General features: G+C 48.0%; 1 protein-coding gene across 7 annotated transcripts in view; it reads left to right on the plus strand.

The window, feature by feature from the left end:
• sick (sickie) overlaps window positions 1-21,090 on the plus strand; it is a 973,111-nt gene that overhangs the window by 568,334 nt on the left and 383,687 nt on the right. For all 7 annotated transcript variants that reach the window (XM_089586320.1, XM_089586325.1, XM_089586322.1 and 4 more), the window contains exon 7: window positions 15,580-15,630. In XM_089586320.1, the coding sequence (XP_089442446.1) occupies window positions 15,580-15,630 (51 nt within the window). The remainder of the gene's footprint in view (window positions 1-15,579; window positions 15,631-21,090) is intronic.

A 21,090-nucleotide genomic window follows, 5' to 3' on the forward strand; every position in this document is an offset into this window, starting at 1 on the left:
GTTGCATGGACCGGAGGGTTCAGTCGTGGCTGAAAGGGAAATATATTTTCTGGATTGTCCTCGCCCTGTATACATAGTCCGCAGCGGCCAAGCCGCTGCCTGCCAGTTCTTTTCCGATGCAAAGAGAGCAGTAAGGCTCCACAGCTGTAAATATCCGCGCCTGTGCTTTGGTAGAGCTCTAAAGGGTGCGGGACATTAAATTTAAGAAACACTGGCCGGTCGTCCAGCTGCTGGATTCTTGGTGAGCTTTTTATCGCGTTCGACGCGTTTGCTGATCTGAAATGTTTCGCCGATAAAGGCTGCGTCTGGGATGTAGTTGGCAAATTGTTTGGTTCTGACTCTATCGACCTCTACCCCTCTGCCCTCCTGCATACCTGTATCTTTTTTTCTTGTTTTTTCGCGGTCGAGTGATAGTCCAAGCAAATTTTCTAATCCGCTATCCCCTCGCTGTTTGGCTTACTATATCGTATGGTGCAGAACAACGAGTAAATTTGGTTCTGAAAAAAAAAAACTCCTTCAAGAGGAATCTGTAACAGGAAAGTTTGCCGGAGTTATAGAGGCGTAGCCGCCATCTTTTTTTTAGCGTTATACAGAGTGTTGCGGAAATAAACGCGCTCAATACAATGCTTCTCCCGGCTAAACGAACGCATTGTTCGAGCTCAAACTCTGCACAGAAGTGGCATTTTGTCGGCAGAGTAGTTTTATAGCACATCTGTTTGTACTAATTCCTTGATTAGACCAGAAAAAGTCGGATATTCGCATCGTCTGCGGCGACGACGAAACAAAACCAGCCGTTAGTTCGGTGATTGCACTAGTAGCGCCATCTCGTTTTTCTGCTTGGAGATTCGGCAAAGGAGCGGGGTGAAAGCTGTTTTCCAGGAGGTTTGAAGACGCTTTTTCAAATGTTTATTAATGATAACAAAAAAAAATTCAGTTTATCCAAAACTCCACTAAGTTTCAAGTTGTCCGTGAAAAATCGTTCCAGCAATAGTCGAGCGAAATCCGAAGCGTTCACTTGTGAGGAACTGTAGGTGTAACTTCTGCGAAGTGACCGCAACGAATAGCCGCGTTTCGAAGCCTTCCCAGCTGGTACGACCAAAGAGCGCAGAGTGAGGTACAGGCGTGCTGTCATTGCAATGAGAACGCGCACGTTGGGAATATGCCGTTTCTAGTTCGGAGACCCAGGGAGGCTTGGCTGCGTCGACCCGGGTTGCTTGCTCAAAAAATGGGTATACGTGTACACTTCTTGACCTTAGGGCAAGGCGGAAAGGCTGAGAAGGGGTTCTGTAGTATGAAGCTACGTCATCTTACAACTTAGCTTTGTAGTGGACTCGGTTTACTGCTACGGCGTCGGCGTTAGTGACTTTGAAGGTGTCGAGCACTGACCTATATGCTTATACTGGCAAGGTGGGATTGGTATCCATGTGAATCGGGAATTGGGCCCTATTGAGAACGTGCCCTGTATGGACACGTTGAAAGAGTAATTAATATTGACTGACTAACAGATTGACGGCAAAATTGAAAATCTCAGTTGCTGTGCGACTGGCCATACACAACCTACATGCAGGCACGTCCTCACGGCTTGGGAACAAGCTGGAGTTTAGAGGTGTGCTGTGTGGTCTTTCAAGTAAAGCTTTATCTTACGACTCTATCATAATGAGTACGTGTGGAATTAGAGACGCCACAGCCCTCTATCGGATGAAACCCTTAAGACGGAGGTTAAGTGATCCGCTAATTTTTTGTTTTCCTCTACGTTCAACGTTGAACCTTGGCAGTTTTGCCAGAAACATGCCCTAAATAATGAATATCGGCAATATGCCCTGTCTTCAGAGGAAACTAATAACTGCAGTTGGGGCTGTAGTATACTCCGCTGCGTAGAGGGCATGCTGTGGCTCTGTAGCTTCCGCTCTACTGGCAGAAATATTTGCCGCGTAGTATAGAATACGCCAATTTTCTGGAGTTAGATGCCGAAGGCATCGTAGTATTGCATAACTGAAAGTTCCTGCGCTCATCAGGTGGCCAGTAAAAAATCCCATCTATGTCGAGCGGCTCGACTCATACCGCGCTCCAACGTCTCCTCTATCTCTGTTAGTTTCCGCATCTCGGTTCGTTTACTCGCCGCGATGTGGCGCCACTTACGTGGAGCGCTGTCTTGCATCCACCCGCTGCTGCTGCCATCACTGCCGAATATTCCTCGAAATCGCCGCTCGCTAAAAAAAAAATAGAGAACATTTGGTCTCTCTGTCTCTCTCCTCGAGGTGTGTGGTCGCTATTGATGGGAAGTTCTCTCCCCATCAATGTGTAGGCACGAAATGTGGCGATTGGGGAGACCGAAAAGAAACGCTTGCTGGCGAAACCGGCTATCTTGCTACAAGTCGCATACAGCTTAAGTCTGCAGTGAAGCTCCGCCCACATTCAGCCTCCGCGCACAGAATTCCTCCACGACAAAAAAGTAGTCCGCTGCTTAAACATTTCTTGTGACCTAAACAAGAAGCTTATCATAAGAAAAAAATTATGAGCTCTAGAATTTTGATACATAGACTCTTTGATATAATCAAGCATTAAAAAGCTGACTTCGTTTACTGTTGCGGTCAGCCAGCGGAGTAATACAGGACGCCGCGGACCGCAGCCCAGTGTTAGCAACTGCTGTTTTTTTAAGTTGTATCCTACTATAGTATTGAAATCAAGCAGGCGTTGCTCGCATAAGTTCTTGCTACCTTTTCTTTTATATTACTACCTTTTCTTTTGGTAAATACGCATCTATTATTGATGAATAAATCGGCGGTCAGTGCAACTGCAAAAGTATCACTGAAGTAGCGTAGACACCTCCACTTGTTGGTTCATATTCCGGAGTTACAGCCCCTGACAAGACAAGGATGTTGTGTGTGTCATTTCTTGTTCTCCGGCCTTGTTCTGTCATGCGCTATAACTGCCGAGTATCATTGAAGGTTTCTTTTTCATGATTTAAGTTTTTGAGATAAATCCGGAAATTGCCAGGGCCGCCCTTGCCTTATGCTGTGTCGGGTACGCGACGCCCACTCTGTTCTCATTTGTATACAAAGGTAATAGAAAATTGGGTTAACATGGGTGTACATAGTCCGCCCATGTTCCTCGTGCTCAGTTCTACATTAAAAAGAACTGATTTATTTACTACATTGTCAGGACCTAAATTGTCAGTACCCAGGGGTTGGGTGTACACTCAGTGTATGAGAAAAAAGAAATCATGCAGACGGGCTTAGATGCATTACTACATAGAATAAGTACGCCTCCTTACAATTAAATTTGGTCGAAATGTCAGCATTAGCTGGGCGCTTCACCACGCCTTACTATGGTGCAGCCTTGTACACGTTGCGGAAAAGAATTAAACGATTAAAACTACTTCACCTGAAATGTAACTGATTTCAGGGGTCAGTGACAGCTCCCTAACGGTGACTGAACGATTACAAAAAGAGTAATCGACTACTCGTGCCTTATTTTCCTTCCAACTCTGTTAGCTTATAACAACACAAGCCACATGCGTTTAATTTTTTGTTCGGTTTTAGGCTGCATTGCGTATTTTATTGTTTTTATTTCCCCGTCGCTTGCTCCACTCTTTGATGTAGTGATGCGTTGAACTATTTTTACTGTGTATTGCATTTTTTTTTCATTCTATTAGAAATGCACTGTTCGAAATTTGACGCCCCCTTACAGAATGCCCAACGGGCCTGTAAAGCATTCCAGATAGGTTTATGGGTTTAACGTCCCAAAGCGACTCAGGCTATGAGGCACGCCGTAGTGAAGGGCTCCGGAAATTTAGACCGCCTGGGGTTCTTTAACGCGCACTGACATCGCACAGAACACGGGCCTCTAGAATTTCGCCTCCATCGAAATTCGACCGCCGCGGCTGGGATAGGACCCGCGTCTTTCGGGTCAGCAGCCGACCGCCATAACCACTCAGCCACCGCGGCGGCACATTCCAAATAAAGAGATAAAATAAATGAGCAAATAAACAAATAACTAAACACGGCCTAGAATGAGCCGCTGCAGCTTCCTTGAGTTGTTGGATGCTGCAATTCATGCGCTGGTAATTTCTCCAGCAATTGTTTTTCCAAGTTTTCGTCGGTATTTTTTTTTCCGCGTTTCCTGCCGAAAACATCAGCAGCAACAGTGAAGACTCTCTCGGTGTGTGCGCGCTGGAGGTAATGGCGTATTTGTGAAGCACGAAGACTTTAAGCACCACCTCGTAGTTGCGCAGAGCGTCGTGTTTCGTTGTCGTTCGCGGTCTGAGCGGACAACGTTCAAGCTCACTAAACATGGCATTCTGTTGCGCCGTGGTGAAGAAATACGAATCGAGAAGCACGAAGCTAGTAAAAGGCGGCCCGCTCTGGCTTGCATGTCCGGCTTTTCCACAGCCCCACCATTGTCTCTGTCGCGAGGGGATACTCATTTCTCTCATCAAAATTCCTTTCACTCTCTCTCTCAAAGGGATACTCTTCGCTGGCACTGCTGTGTTTGCCACCAAGTTGAGGCTCTCGAAATCAAACCGTTGGTTGCTACTTGTCTTTCTAATAGAAGCTGACAGATTACTAGCGAATGACTGTTGAAAAAATACTCGTATACCCACAACGTTACCCGGTGCAATAAGCAAAGAGACGCATTAAATAATTCGTAGAAAACGTAATTTAATCAAGGAATTACCTGTACCGCGTTACATACAGCTCTGCTCTGAAGTTACTGACGAATGAGGCGGTATAACCTTGCAGCTACCGCTGAAGCACGCCGCGTTTGTAAGAATATGTCGCAGATCAGACAGGCAAAACCAGAAAGGGTTGATAGTTCTCCATGGTGATCACCGTCCTGCTGAACTAAATTCATCTGAACGAGGAAGCTCGGGGAGCAGTGCAAGGTACTCGTGAAACCACAGTTTTAGCATAGACCATTCCGTCCACCGTCACCGTTTACCGCGGCCGCCCTTCGCCAGTGCGCATGCGCTCAACGGTGACGACACACGCCTTACTAAAACTCCCTAATTAGAGTCGAAGGAAAGGCGAGAAACTAAAACTACGTTGAATTGACGCTTGAATAGTGCAGTAGCGCTATGGTGATTTCATATAGAGAAAGAGGAGAGGTAGGAGAGGCTTTCTCTTTAACCAGCAGGAGGTACACAATTGCTACCCTCTACCGAAGGGAAAGGAACGGAAGACTGAGAAGGGGGAAAAGGGAAAGCCTGAGTTGACATTCGTAGTCTGAGGTGATTTGCTTGCCACCTCACGTGATTTCGCAGATCCCCGTACCTCGGAGAGCGCTCTCGTTGGTGTGTCTTGGCGGTTTCAAGAGGTAACTTTCCAGGATAGTTTTGTCGGCGGCTGCTGCGATCTGCTACACGGCCACGTACATACTCAAGGTCGTGCATGCAGAGTTTTGGGTGGGCCCGTCAAACGTGTGAATGCATTCTACTCGCCGGCGCAGCTGTTATCGAGGCAAGGGCGACCTATCTCAATTTTATCATGCACTTTTCCCTCGTAAATCCTCGTCGTCTACGTGCGCCTGAAGCACTTTGATGGACACGTGATCGCTGAAGCCAAGTGCGAACAATTCTCACGCGGTCGGTATAAACTGGGGTTACGTCGCACTATCAACTAGCACTTAAAACGTGTGCCTACAAATACTTGTTATCCTTCCCCACTTCTTATCATCACGACGTTCCTTATCACTATCGTGTTTCAACCTCGTAACTCGTCATCGTCAGTATTACGTAACTTCTCGGGCCCTGATGTTTCCCTCATTACTAAACCTACAAAAGCTTGGTGAAGCCCGGTAATTGCGAAAGCAATATCCGTACCTACGCCGTGGTTCAGCTGGTAGTGTAGCTTGTGGTTAGACTTGTGGTGATGCATCGGTTATACAGAAAGTAGATTTGAGGTTGAAAGTAACCTCGCCCGCTCCACTAAAGTACCGCGGGTTTAACAATCCGATCCGATCCGATCCAATCCAATCCAATCCAATGTGATGTAATGTAATCTAATCTAATCAAATCTAATACAATCTAATCTAAGGCCGCCGGAGGTGGCACCGCCACTACTCGCAGACGGCGCGAGATGGTCGCCCAGCTCTTCGGCGTGACGTCACACAGAGGTCATGCGAAAGGTCATTTCATGTGCACCGCCGTCGCACGGCAAAGACTTGAAAGTGCTAGTAGTAAAGCTTTCGCTTTAAAAGCAGTTTTCACTGCCTCATTCGCTGTAACATTTTAAAGCAGGGTGTCGAACCGGAACTGAACCCGAACCCGAAACCGGAACCGAACCCGAATTTTCGCCCGGAACCGGAACCGAACCGAACCCATAATTTTTTCGCCATCTTGGAACTGAACCCGAACCGGAACGATTCAAAGGAACCGTTCCGAACCGGTTCGGGACACGGTTCAGCCGTAGTTTTTTTGCATTCCGGCATACGTCTTGTTTTCCGACAAAATGAGATGATCTATGGCATAGATTTACCCACCCGTGGCTGTCTGCGCTGGGAAGTGAGAAAGTTGTACCCAGTATATGCGACAGCAAACTTACAGGAGATGTGGTGCCTGGGAAGAAGCCTAATTGACCCTTCTGTAATGTACTACCGCCAATTCTAAACACTTGTAGAGTACGGTCCACTGTTGAAGGGAACATGCGATTGCGTGTCCTCCGCGCTTCGCGTAGCGCTGCCGCCGAGAACTTGTGGGAATTGTCGGCACAAGACGCATGCGCAGTAAGCATGACGGCTGGTGACTCCGCGCATGCGCCTGATGCCGCCTATTCTCGCCGCATCCAGGCGGCAGGGCTTCCTGAAGCGCAGAGCACACGCGATCGCATGTTCCCTTTAACAATGGACCGTACTGTACGTCAGGTTTATGTGAAATTTTTAGTTAGTATTCCTCCCCTTTTACATATTTGCGTAAATCTTTAATCAAATTGTTAGGACTGCTCTAACTCAATAAAGTACTACTGCCGCCGCGGTGGCTCAGTGGTTATGGTGCTCGGCTGCTGACCCGAAAGACGCGGGTTCGATCCCGGCCGCGGCGGTTGAATTTCTTTGGAGGAGAAATTCTAGAGGCCCGTGTACTGTGCGATGTCAGTGCTCGTTAAAGAACCCCAGGTGGTCGAAATTTCCGGAGCCCTCCACTGAGGCGTCTCTCAAAGCCTTAGTCGCTTTGGGACGTTAAACCCCATAAACCATAAACCAATCAATAAAGTACTATAGCCACCAAACTTTTGCTTGCGTGCTTTCTTCTTTCAAACAATGCGTTAAGCATTGGGGTACATAGAGCACCGCGTGGTGTTCACCAACACATAATAAACAATTTATATTTTAATTTCTTCTTGACCCTGTTTCGGTTTCACCAACATAACGATGGGTGTGACGTGTAGTGGAAATTTGGTCACGTGAGGGGCTATAACACGGCAATATAACTGCTGATACGTCGTTCGTTGTAATGATAGGTCTTGAAGCCGGCTGATTTAAGTGGTACAGTGAGTGAAAACAACGCATCAGCGTTTGTATTAGTTTTCCCGTGCCTCACGTGACCTAATGTTGAACTCACGTAACAGCCATCATTCGGTTGATGAAACCGAAACAGCATGGAAGAATAAATTCTGTTCTAAATTATTTAGCGGCAGTAGCCGAATACCACACGGTGATCCATGCATTCTAATATCTATGGCGTCATTTGAAAGGAGAAAACACGCAATTAAACTGGGTGTCTATAGGCATTTTAGTACCGATTGAGAATGCCTTCCTTTTCTTTGCGTCATTTCCCACAAATAGACGAAATATTAGCGCGAGGACCCAACAATGTTGTTATGGTGGTTTTTGAGAAAAGGAAATGGCGCAGTCTGTCTCACTTCTTGATGGACACCTGAACCGCGTCGTAAGAGGGAGGAAGGTAGGGATGAAAGAAAAAAGAGAAACAGGCGCAGTAGGGGTGAGCTCCGGAATAATTTCTACCAGCTGCGAATCCTTAAAGGGCAACTGCATAGGTTTTAGAAAGGGACGAGATTAAAAGGGTCAATTTGTGAAACTTCCATGTAAAGTATGCGAAGTCCTTTTGGCCTAGCACTTGAAATGGTGTCGTAATCATCAATTAAAATTGCGTCGGCCTTCAAGCTTCTCCGCAGCACACAACGCTAAGGGGGGGGGGGGGGGGGCATAATGACGTCGTCGAAAGTATCCGTACATTTCCAACGCATAAACGCCTTTGAAAGAAAAAAACCAACGCCACCGAACGTTGTTTGGCAGCGTCCAACGAGGCACGGCAGGGCGTGGCTGACGGCAGCAGTAATTTGAAATCATACCTTCCGTGACATCACATTGAACTTCGCCGCACTCCACTGTTGCTTTGAGGAGAAGTGCAAAATTTAATCGTCGATTACGTCACTTTTTAAAATGGTAGTGCAAAAAACTTAGCATGCGTTACCTACAGCCTATATAGATTTGAATCCTTGAGTATCGCGAAATTCTCAAAAAGTGGCGCAGTTGCCCTTTAACGTGCACTGACATCGCGCAGCCCACGGTGCCTTTTGCGTTTCGCCTCCAACAAAACGTGGTCGGCGGAGGAGAGTTCGAGCCCGGGTACACCGAGCGCCCTAACCACTGAGAAACCGCAGTGGGTAGTGCAACATTTACTTTTGTGGGCGCTCATTGTCTGAGACAACAAGTTCTAAATAGAACCCCTCACGATGGGTCTGAAGGGCAATAAAGGAAAAAAAATGGCTCAATGGCTGTGGAGCTCGGCTGCTGATTCCAAAAATATAAAAACCAGCGTGACGTCGAAAATCCCCAGCTGGTCTCCGTTAATCTGGAGCCCTCCACTACACCGTCTGTCATGTAGCCCCAATGTCTACTCGACACGTCAAACCCGAGATATTACTACTAGTATTACCAAAAGAAGGATGTATAAATTGGTGCAGCTTCTTTTTCCTTTAGAATTCGCATATTCTTGTTTGCACACGACAGAAATAAGCAACGAAAGGCGGGTTCTTGGCAACGGTGGAGATGTACTAAGAAGAAAAAAAAATAAATACCGATTACACAAAAGGACAATGCGGAAATACATGCGCTCGCTGGCATGCGATAGTTATTCCGCCCAGAAAGATGCTGCTGCGATGAAATGTAACTACGATGAAGTGATTTCGTTATGCCGATTCGCTGAAATCGTTCTGCTTCTAAGAAAGACTTGCTGCCAGTCGCCAGCGCGCGGCTCCATCCGCTGTTCTCGCACTGCTCGATCGTGAATTCTCTGTCTGGCGACTTATATCTACTTCTCGCAGTCATAATTGCCGTTCATAGTGTCTGACACGACAGGCTCATGCTTTTTTGGCATTTTTTGCGTAGAACGCTTGGGCGACTGAATACGTTGAGCCTTCGCAACAATCTGCCTCGGCTATATCGGGTACAGGTGGGTGATGAGGGGTGGAGAGATGGTTGAGTTTTTGAAGGTGCATTTTTACCAGTGAATGCTCTGATGTACGCCCACCGGAGTGTGAATCAAGGATGGAGGCTGCACGCATGCAGCGAAGTTATTTTTGGGAAAGCAGGCTATACTGCTAACGCAGTAAAATGAATAACTAAAAGAGTATGCATAGTCTAACCTCTGACTCCGAGCGGGATTCGTACTAATGGCGGCGCAACAGAAAACTTTGTTTACAGATGCTTTAAGCTATTCGGCTATCTTGTAGGCTTTTTTATGGTTGTTGCATGGAATATTTGGAACCTCTCTGACCCTCCTCATGCCTTGCTTGACCGCGTCGATTTCAGCGATCTCGGCATAAGGCGTGCCACCATAACTCCCTGCCTCCGCCCGCACATGCTATGCATATGCATACCACGCGACTAGCATGTCCAGCAAGGATTTCAGAATTATCTAATCGCTGTTGTGAGTTGATCCGCGACCATGGTCAGTAGCTTCGCTTTTGACGATGCCCCTTTCTCACGCGCACCGCGCTTCTTCCATTCGGGATGCTTTGCCGAGCCGGCGAACACGTAGGCAATGATTGCCCTCGTTGGCCATCGACGCGGGTTTGGCCGGCGGTTACTTACTATTTCAATAGTACTTACTATTCGAACCGTGCCGTTTTTAGCGTTTACAGTGCTACCGGACGCCGGACTTAACGGTTAGCGCTGCGCACAGCAGTGCCGCCTTTTAATTCCATTTCTGGGTTGACATGTTCTTTCCGGGGCGGCGTCGTGAAGGTTGAGGGGCGCTATTTCATTTGCGTGCTTAGCGGAAGGACGACCTCTACAACCTCAGGGTAGTTCACCACGCCACCTCGTTCGCTATAACCGAGTGGTGTGGCCAGAGTTGCTCGCTGTATGTGCGACGAATTTCCGTTGCCCTCATGCATATTTTCATAGTAGCACCACACCCGCTCGCAATGAGCTAGCGTTCGTTATATCTGCGGCCATTAAAGTGGGCTCCACTGTACATCCGCTGACTTTGCTTTAATACACCAGTATCAAGAAAGTCTAGGTAAGGCTGTATATGTATGGGTAGAGGAAGTAATGCCCGATCGCAACATTTGTCATCTGCCTTGTGGAGAGGCCGTACAGGTAAGTAAAAGCGAAGAGTGGGAAAACCGAATGAATCAGCACTCGCGAGCATGTCCAGAAAAGACAGGCGAGCCCTTAGTCACCTATTAAGCACAGCTGCCAGAAAGGGGCTGTTCGTAGTTTTGAAAATAAATGCCTGAAACAGGTTGGTGGACAAATGGTGCACGCCAGATTAACCACTCTTTATCACTCTATCAAGGGCGCGAAAAATTCTGTTGACGAAAAGATTGCCTTTCATAGCGCCCCAGTAAAAGTCCTAAACATTATATCACAAACAAATTTCTTACTTTACTATAGTGAGAAGCCACGATTAGCTGAGTTTTTGAAGCTACTGAGCTATAGGGGCTTGGGATATATAACGTGAGTCACAAAGGCGATGTCGAATAGGTGATTTAAATAAAATATGTTTGGTAAGTTCTGCATGTTAGGGAGAGCCAGTGCTCCCTCGAGGCTCTCGTTGGGTGGGGGATGGGCGGTGGAGGGATTCTCCGACATATTCTTACTATGTAGTAAAGGAGGGGGGGACTGGCAAGTCGGTTTCGGGGTGACGGAAAGGTATCTGCCTGTATATGCATACGTGCCAACACATGACAGTTTCGTTTCTCAGTAGTGCGCGGGAACGTAGAGGGCACGTGCGGCGGAAATTCTGGTGCCCCGTAAGTACACTGCGTACGAGACAGTACCAACTAACTAAAGCTTCAAACCTATTACTCGCGCTACGGGGTCTCCCAACAGGAGGGTCTTGTAGATGCAAAGTCCATCGGCTTTTCGTCCTACACCTCATAAGGTGGATTATAGCGTATATACATAGCCAATTTCCATTAATTTCGAGTTCATTTCATTTTGCGGCTCTTGCCGTAAATTCGTCTTTTTGCTGCGGACAATAAATAAAATAGGTAAAGTGAGAACATCTCACATTAAACAATTTTTTCATGCTCAAGTAACGCAGTAAACACGACCAAAGGAAGACGGGAGACGACACGAGCGCAGACTAACAACTGGTTATTTTATTCTGGGAAAAGTATATAAACGCGCAGGACACAGGAAACAACCCCAAAAAGCAGAACAAAGGTTAAAACTTAAAAACCATGTGGCGCATGTACATCACATCCTGACGTCTTTTTAACGAAATTCGATGAGTATTTTCCACAGCAGACGGCACTCCCCTATATCCTGGACTTCACACAACACCAAGAAAGCCTGACTCCTTATCTACCAAATTGATAGATGGTGAAGCAACACACTCATCGGCTTCCTTCCAGATCCCATTGGCCTCAACCAACTCCCTACAAATGCAAACGGGGTTATTAAACAGGACACTTGTCTTATCTGCTGGGGGAAGCAATCGTTTCACTCGCTGCAATGCAAAGCCAAGTTGTACGACACCGCTACTTTTTTCACCCATCTGTGATGTTCGAACAATTGCTCATTGCTTCCCCAATTAGGAAGACAAGTCTCCTGTTTAATCACCCTGATCGAATTTGTAGGGAGGTGGTCGAGGCCTTTATGATCAGGAAGGAAGCAGATGAGCGTGTTGCTCAACCATACATCAATTTCATTAATAAGGAGCCAGGCTTTCTTGGCAACTGTGTGAGCTCCAGGAGATAGGGGAGCGCCGTCTACTATAGAATATAGTCTTCCAATTTCGTTGAAAAAGTTGTCATGACTCGACTATGATGTGCATGCGCAGTATGTTTTTTTTTTTAATCTTTGCTCTTCTGTTTTTTGGATTGTTCACGGTGTCCTGCGCCTTCCTATACGTTTCCGAGAATGTAATAACAGTTGTTAGTCAGCGTCTGTGTAGTCTCCAGACTTCTTTTTGTCCTTTTTCATGAACCCTTACCAACTAGCCCAGTTTTATGTTCTTGTAAACAAATCTTTGGATTTTTTATTTTGTACCGTGATGTGCAAGAAAAAAGAAAACGCTTAGCAAGGTTGACTGAAACCCCTCGGCGTTATAATTTTTTTTCTTCTGAACCCGTTTGAACCGGTTCGAGACGGTCCGAACCGGTTCGAACCGGAACGGAATGGCCCTCTGGAGCCGAACCCGGAACTGAACCCGAAAGGCGTGAACCCGAACCCGAACCGAACCCGAAAAAATGCCGGTTCGACACCCTGTTTTAAAGCGATAGCGTTAACGAGCTCGCGTCGCACAAAATCCGGCGTCGTCGTGGGCGTCGCTGACCGTGAGTGAAACCTCCACTAAAAATCCTCAGGGAACCAACCTAGAAGGCAGGTCCAGGGTCACCATGTCACGTAACCTTGTGACGTTATCGCAGCATGCCCACCGGATTGTGAGCTACAACTGCCGCAGTCACCTTTCAGCCACAAAGGGGGAGGTGACATTTGCAGAATTTTGGCTACCCTTCAACTTTCGTCCTATACGGGCACACCTTTCCCGTGCATAAGGCCCCGCTAACCCTTCTACGATCACCAGAAGCATGGCCCACTAGTCAGACCCGTGACGCACTGGACCGAAAAGCTCTGGCAGGTAGCGGGTTCTCCATCCTGAGGTTCCAAACAGCCACACCATGACGCTGTTCATGTTGGCAGTAGAGGTGTCTTCACCTCCTGATATACCCGGCGGGGTTTATGCGCCGAGAACCCCCTCCGGTGGGAGATGTGGCAGCCGTCCACCAGCACCGCGGGGGCAGGTTGGCCTCTTATACACAGACCTGGTGTGCACGCGTGGAGAACACGGAGGCAGCTCGGACCCCGGCCCCAGGCGACGAGTGGGCTTGAGCTAAGCGAATGGCTGGGGTGTAAGGCGGGGTTGATTGGAGGTAGTAGGAAGGTGCGGGTTCCGTGTCCCCACTTTTTATTTTCTCCCGCATGAGGAGGGTCTTTCTGCGGCCTAGCGACGGTGTCGGCCAGGTTGGGCCTTAGCCTCATCCGACATGACGGCTAAACAAAGCTAAAGAACGTCATAGCCGTCATCTCCCAAAAAATAAAAGGTGGGGACACGGAACCCCGAACGCTCCGCGTGTGCTACCTCGGACGATGAACAGCTGGACGCCCCCACTCCAGCTGTTTTGTGCTTTGTGTCGTGCGCGTGTGTTTGTACTGTGATCTTCCAGACCTTCACGCGCGTGCGACCTGTATATATTTATCATGTTTATATGTAAATAGATTTATTGCCAGTGTACCCCTTCCCCTGTCCTTTGTACTATCCTCTCACCCCTTTCCTCTCACTTCTACGCACTGCCTGCTATCCTTTATTTCCGCTGCCCCAGCTCAGGTGCTTCCAGCCGCGATGGCAGATGCAGGGGCTGGCAAAAATTTTTTGCTTCCATATTCAATACATAATAAAACCACCACTACTACTACTACTACTACTACTGCTACCCGCACCTTCCTACCTTACACCCCAGCCATTGGCTTAGCTGCAGCCCACTGATCGGCCGGGGCCGGGTTCCGAGCTGCCTCCGTGTTCTCCACGCGTGCACGCCAGGTCTATATGGGGCCCAACCTGTGGTCTCAGTCAACCTGGCACCGCGGTGCTGGTGAATACAGGATGGTTGCCAGATCTCCCACCGGCATGGGGCTCTCAGCTCATATCCTCCCCGGGTATACACAGGAGGTGAAGACACCCACTGAAATGCTGCCAACATGGACAGCGTCATCGTTTGTCTGCTTCGAACCTCTTCGCGAGGATGGAGAACCCGACACCTTCCAGAGCTTTTGGCCAGACAAATCTGAATCTGAGAATGCACATAGATTTTTGCAAGTGTTGAAATCCCAATCATGTGGACCCGATTGGCTACCCAGGCTGGAAAATTTGAGGCTTTTGAGAGAATTTCAAACCTCACAAGGCCTGCCAGGAAGATCGGGCAGGTTGCGTCAGTCAAGATATGGCGAATGTCCCTGTTTTTGTAGTATTGTTAAAGAAAAAAAAACTAGGGCACCATGCTTCGGGCGATCGTAAAGTGGTTTATGGGGCCTCATGCGTGACAGAGTTTTCCCTTATAGGACCGAAATTTGAGAGGCTGTGAAAATTCTGTCGAATTCACCTCCTCCTCCATGGTGGAATGGTGGCCGCACATTTTGAGGTACACATGCATATATATGCAATTTTTTATCACTGCTTTTGTTTTGCACACATGCTCGTTCGAGGCGACTAGCCCTCCTCTCCGCAGCCCGTCGCTCAGCGCGCCGCTGTGACTCCTAAGGGGCGCGTTGCGCTGCAGCCGTCGCGGACGAGTGTGGTTAACCTCGGAAGGTGGCAGCCACGGTAGGCTTACGTCGACGGCCTAGCCACTACCTCGACGTCCAGCCTACCCATGGAACGGGCGCTTAAAACTGTGCTTTGGAAAAAAAAAGACTCCCAGGCTTTTTATACCATGTGGCAGAGCAAAACCTATAGAACAAAGCTACGAACTTCACTACACTCTGACAGTTAAGCTGATTGTCCATTAAAGAATTATCCGCAGGTCAATGGATTTGTCGGTTAACGGTCCACAGAATTAATCGGTTTCAAGGAGGCTGTCAGCACAGTTACGGGATATCAAGAACGCTTGCCTGCAGTGCTGAACAGTCTTTCGGGCAAAGACCTTCGCCAGGCGTATGCCTTCTTCCTTCTCTCCAATATCTGGCTTTGAAGTAAATCTCTCTCTCTGTCTTTCTCTCTCTCTAAAATCGCATTAGCTAATGCCTCGTTGTTTAGTGGCCACTCCGGTAACGAGTATATGTCGTCATGGTATTAGATAATAATCATTTCTGCTTGACAAAAGTGTTGTCATTAATCAATTCTCAATCGCCTTCCGCTCTCTCCTCATGTTCCCACTGTAAAGTATTTTCATATGCTTGTTTATCAGAGGCGGTGAGTATTTACATTTCGGTAGTGTGGTTTTTATTGTTATTTCAGTTACTCCAGTTATTGATTGTTCGATTGATTGTTCGATTGATTGATTGTTCGATTGATTGTTCGATTGATTGATTGATTGATTGATTGATTGATTGATTGATTGATTGATTGATTGATTGATTGATTGATTGATTGATTGATTTTCTCCTTTGCAGGACCTGCTGTAGACAACGACAGTCGCCTCCGTGACCGGAACTACGGAACTGGTAAGTGCATCCACCGGGCCACGATGAACCAATCTGCGAAGACTTTGCGGACATGCGATGCCTCCAGGTCCTTGGGATTACATCGTCAACTTCGCCACTAGGCATTAAGCATGCAAGGAGGTCGCAAAGTACGCAGCAACTTGGCGCATCCCGTACACTTTAGGCGACGCGTCTTTCTGTCATTGGTCAAATCGAACTACTCCAGAGGTCGCAGTCCTTGAAAGCGAGAAGCGACCGGCCGGTTGGAATGCCGCGAAAACGACTTTTCGGCTGACGGAAGTGTACACCTTACTGGGCACGGTTCGTGACCAGAGTTGCAGCTCGTAACTACTATTTCTTCCTTGTGAATCGACGACGTGAGCATCCCTCCTGCTGTTCTTGACGGTGGGGCTGCCTGCGCGAAAGACACGCAGCGTTCAAACGTGGTATGCACACATCCGCAATAATGCTCGCGCTTTGAGAAGGCTGGGTTAAAAGCGCAGATCAAATAGAACGCAGCCACGGATGCGCTGCCTACAGGCACGGCATTCCATTCGAAAAGAGACGGCATCGGGTGGCGCTAAACTCGTATTTTTACTTTCCTTTTTAATGCGAAAGCTTTATAATGACCATTAGCAACGAAACACGGTGGCGTTGACCAAGAAAAGTGGTACCAAAGATGGCGCGCTAAGCAGTTCTTCTGCTAACGCTTTTTTTAGGGGTGTGCGAATATCAAATTTTTCGAATACGAATCGAATACGAATACTTGGTTCCGAATATCGAATCGAATATCGAATAATCAAGGAAAGACGCATTTAACCACTACAAAACATTTATTTAAGCACCCAAGAACATCACAGTTCAACTATCAGTGATGAAATGAGCACAAAGGGTGTGTGTGGCTGCACAAAAAGTATCAAAGTCTCGAACATTGTTCTTAGAGGAGTGGAAATAGTCGAAATATCAGAGAAGATGGCTACTACACAGCATTGATCAAGGCTAGCTTGCCATAAGCACAAAAGCGTGTTGCTGGGATGAACATAAAAGGTTGTCGTGAAGGAAAAACCGGCTGCTCCGCATGGTCAGGCAGAAGTAGTTCCCTTCTACCTGAAACGACTTCTCCAGCCAAAGAAAATGCCCTCTCAATTGGCACTGAACTGACACGTATTGCGAGATATTTCGTGCACAGCTCTGACTATACCAGCTTCGCAGGTATAGCCACAAAGAAGTTCACCAGCGCGGGCTCTCTGTGCCTACGTGGGAGCTGCCCTCTACACCCGGTGCCTAGCCGAGTGTCCTTCAGGACCCCTACTATGGGAAATAAAGTTTTACCACCACCACCACCAGTCAGCTCTACTGCATGGCCCAACGTTACGCATTGCTATAGTGCCTAGAATATAGGCAACGGGCGAACGTAACTCCGGCGCCGACGGAGGCGCCTCTCGCGGCGAGCAGCGCAGCGGAGACAGGATACGCTCGCCGTCGCACGCATTGGCAGTCAGCTCCGTATGCCATCTGATCGCCGCGGCTGGGCTGCGTACTCTTTTTGCGAAGAATGCCGGGGTCAAATACGAATGATTCTCCTGCTGTTGTCAATCTGAAATAACAATGAGAGATGCGAGCCAGAAAAATACAAGCGATGAACAGACGTAGCTTACCTCGATCTCCACGCTCTTCGGCGGCGCGTTGATTACACCTGTTCTACACGGGTACTTTCGATTGACATCTGAGTCGAATGGCAGTCGAGACTTGGAATGGCATTCGAACTCGACGGACTCCCGCGGTGCTACACGGCACTTTCCAAACGCATTCGAAATTCTCAGCTCGTTTTCAGTGTACAACGACGACTACGGTCACGCTAGTCCGACAACGGCACTATCACGGTGAACAGCAGCATGTGATTATAGTGAACTATCTAGTTTATTGTAATATTATTGTAGTGGCACAAGTTTTTTGGCTAAACGACACCAACGAGTCCGATCAGCGGACGGTCAGCTTTCATGCCCTCGGGAGTTCGGCGGATGAGCGAAAACGCGCTGATGAGGTGACGGTGCGAATACATGCGCGCTTATACGTTATGCGGATTGGAAATAAGCGAAACGAGCGCCTATATTTCACATGTGCACACATGGACACTCACTAGCGACAACCACTTGCCAAATTAATTTCAGTCGACGACGACTCTGTTCCCTTCAGCGACGACTGGTGAGCCCGCAGGGTTGGATCGGTGATTGTGAAGAACGAATTCACAAGTTTTAGCGAATGCAAATGGTCAACGAGTGTAGTTTTGACAAGAGTGACATGAAATCAACTATTGCTTACATCGCAGGACTCGCATACGATGAACGGGAAGCGGCGGTGTGACTCGGGCTGCCGAGCAGTGCTTTACGGCCAGCAGCAGTCGTCGCCGTCGCTAGCTTGTGGGTATCAAGTTAAGCCATTTCAGTTAACGCGAACGGTCACCAAACATGCTTCTGGATAAAGTAGTTCAAAATAAAGTACGGGGCATGTCGGAGGAAGCCGGGAAAATTAGCGAGAAGCGCCGGTCCTACGCGATGTCAGCAACCCGGCTGTCAAGTGTTTCTCAGGCGAGCGATCGTGTCGGCGCTTCCCACAGATTGTCGCACTGCGTAAAGAGGCACGGGTACAACCGGTACAGAAGAGAGGAGATTATTTAATAGAACTAAAGCGCATATTTCGTTTTATGTCTTGCAAACCAGTACAAGCTGTTCATACGCAGCGATGTAAACAGCAGCATGAGTACAGTCGTCCTCATCGGCGCACTCCTGGGGAAATTTCATGCACACGCGGTAAATGTTCGTTGGTGTACTATTATCTGCAAGCACTCACTTAGACGGAACATGAACTATTTGCTAAACAAACAGCAGAAAAAAGCGAGTAGCGGGTATCGAAATGAACAGCCACAGAGCCGAAAGCAGTCGCGCGGCTGTGGGCGGGGCGAAGCGACGGCGGCAGCGACGGCTATTGGTCGCTTCGGGCTGTGTTCGCGTTTCGAAGGCAAAAATCTGGAATGTCTCCGCGGAGCTCCGTCGACTCGAATGTCATCTGAACCGAATGCCGTTGAAAAACTACGTGTAGCAGCGTTAGTTCGGCAGTCGAGTCGAATGACATTCGGTTGGAAGGCATTCGAAACGCCCGTGTAGCAGGGGTCTGCGCCATGCATTTCCCCCTTATTTCGGAGCCGCTTGAAAGCACGAGCTCTTTCACCTTGTGCACGTGACCGGCTTCAAGCAAAAGCTTGCCCTTTTTCAAGTTCGCTCCTCGGAAGAAGGAATTCAAATCGTCCAAATCGCGAAATGCCGCCGATATAACTATCGGCACGCTTTCCACCGCCATTCTACCAGCCTCGCGCAAGGCTGCCATGCCGTCTGCTACGGCGGAGCAATCCTGCGATATGTTCCCCGCCTGCCCGCTAGATGGCGCTGGTTGTTCAGCGATCGTGGCGGCTCCTGACGACTGCCCGTTGCCTATACTGGCAGTATATTCTAGGCACTATAGCATTGCTCTGGGCGCCGCCATGTTGTTATGTCTCTGTCGATAGGACTTGCGGACCGAAATGAACGCTGGTGCTCGCAATAGAATATTCGGCTAGATACGAATATTCGCGTCGTGTCGAGTATTCGAAACAACACGAATACCTGGATTTCGAATCGAATACGAATACTAAAAATATAAAATTCGAATTATATTCGAAAATTTCGAATATTCGCACACCCCTACTTTTTTTTATGCGTTTGGGTGTGCGTTGGTTTGCGTACGTCCTTCGCATGCACAACATTTCGAAGTTGTTCAGAAAATTGATAAGGGTACTTGCACTTGAACTGAATAGGAACAGAATGCACTGCATGGGTGCGAACAGAAGTGAAGCGCATGTGGCTTTGGAAAATCACTGATTCATGGTCTGCGTGAATATGGGAGTCAGCGCGCATACCTATCTAACATTGCTGGTGTGATTACGTCATGGGGTAGGGTCCCCTCTGTGGTCAAGTACAGTGGTGGTGGAAGCAGAAATGATCCGTTGAGGATGCAGTTTTTGTGCTCTGCTCTACAAATGCGTCTTCTCATAATCCGGTCGTAGCGTTCGCCAGTAGGAAGGCAAAATGAACGCAGCTGCAAGTCGTCGTGAGATGTTCCCTCCGGTTTGCACATTGATTGATTGATTGATTGATTGATTGATTGATTGATTGATTGATTGATTGATTGATTGATTGATTGATTGATTCTGATAATATTTAGTCGCAATACGCCAACCTGAGTATATCGGTCTCTGTCGTTTCGTGTACAGTCCGACCACATTTCTCCCCGTGTGTGCACTCAACTTGAGTCGAGCTGCTTTCCAGGGTTCCAGGGTGGAAGCGACGAGCTCACGGCGGAGGCTTCCAGGCTGGTACGGTTGGCTGGCGAGCAATTATAACGCCACAATTGCGGAAACCGTAGCCTAGAGCTCGTATAGCTCCCTCTTACTGCGAGAAAGATATGCGCGACGGGCAAACTAACGGAATGCACACGTCATATATCGAAGTTTCTGGCACGGACCGCTACTTTAGCTGTCATCTGAGTTGACATTTCAGCCGTCGGAGAAACTTTCAAGAAAACAGAGGGCAACTCTGGGAACTGTTTCTTCCGAGTGAGATCCAGTAGATGGGCATTTTGTGACAGTGTTCGCACATATTCGGCAGCCAGCGACGCTTTTGATTGCCGTGAAATTTCTAGCTTAAGGGACCATGGAAAGCAAAGCACGTGAGCGATCGGTATTCCATCACTCGTCACCACAGCAATAATAAAGCTAGCTTCATTAACACGGAAGATATTGACGATTAAAATGAATGCTCCTCAACTAGAGCATTCCTCAACTCAACAAAACAACTAGAGAAAACAGGTTAAGACCACAACCGTTTTCCTGCAAAAGAAATGCTTGTTTATTACCAATGAAGTAGTTGTTATTTATCATCGGAAGGTGTTTCCGCGACTAAAATTCAGCTACAGCATCATTTAGTAAAACATTCCACCACGTGAAAGACGAAAAAAAGTTACACCTGACAGCACTTTAAAGGACCACTGGAGAACTTCGCGACGTCGATCTTTTTTCTTTGTTTGTTTTTAAAAGCGATCTTTTTTTTTCTAGTCACGAAATGACCTTACCATTCTGTCAGGCAGGGGTTTCAAATGTAGCCGGCATCACTAACTTCGTGAAGACTGCACTAGACGCTTCGAAAAAAAGTTCTAAGAGTCGCATCCGCTTAACGTGTACACGGGGCCGTAACGGGGCTAACGTCAGGCTCGACCGCTCGCTTTCGTCGGCAAGAGCATGTCTCGGTAATCGTCTTTTGTCCTTAGTCGCCTCCCCCTGGCGCGTGGCCGGGTCTCCTCCCTTCAGGCAGAAAGCGCGCGTTGCTGCCGGCACGCGAACGCCCCCGTCTTCCGGTGTGACTGCGTGTGAATCACACTTGGCCGCGAGCG

Source organism: Amblyomma mixtum, chromosome 4 (genome assembly GCF_055824585.1).
Source record: "Amblyomma mixtum isolate Tamu chromosome 4, ASM5582458v1, whole genome shotgun sequence".
Classification (NCBI taxonomy): Eukaryota; Metazoa; Arthropoda; class Arachnida; order Ixodida; family Ixodidae; genus Amblyomma; species Amblyomma mixtum.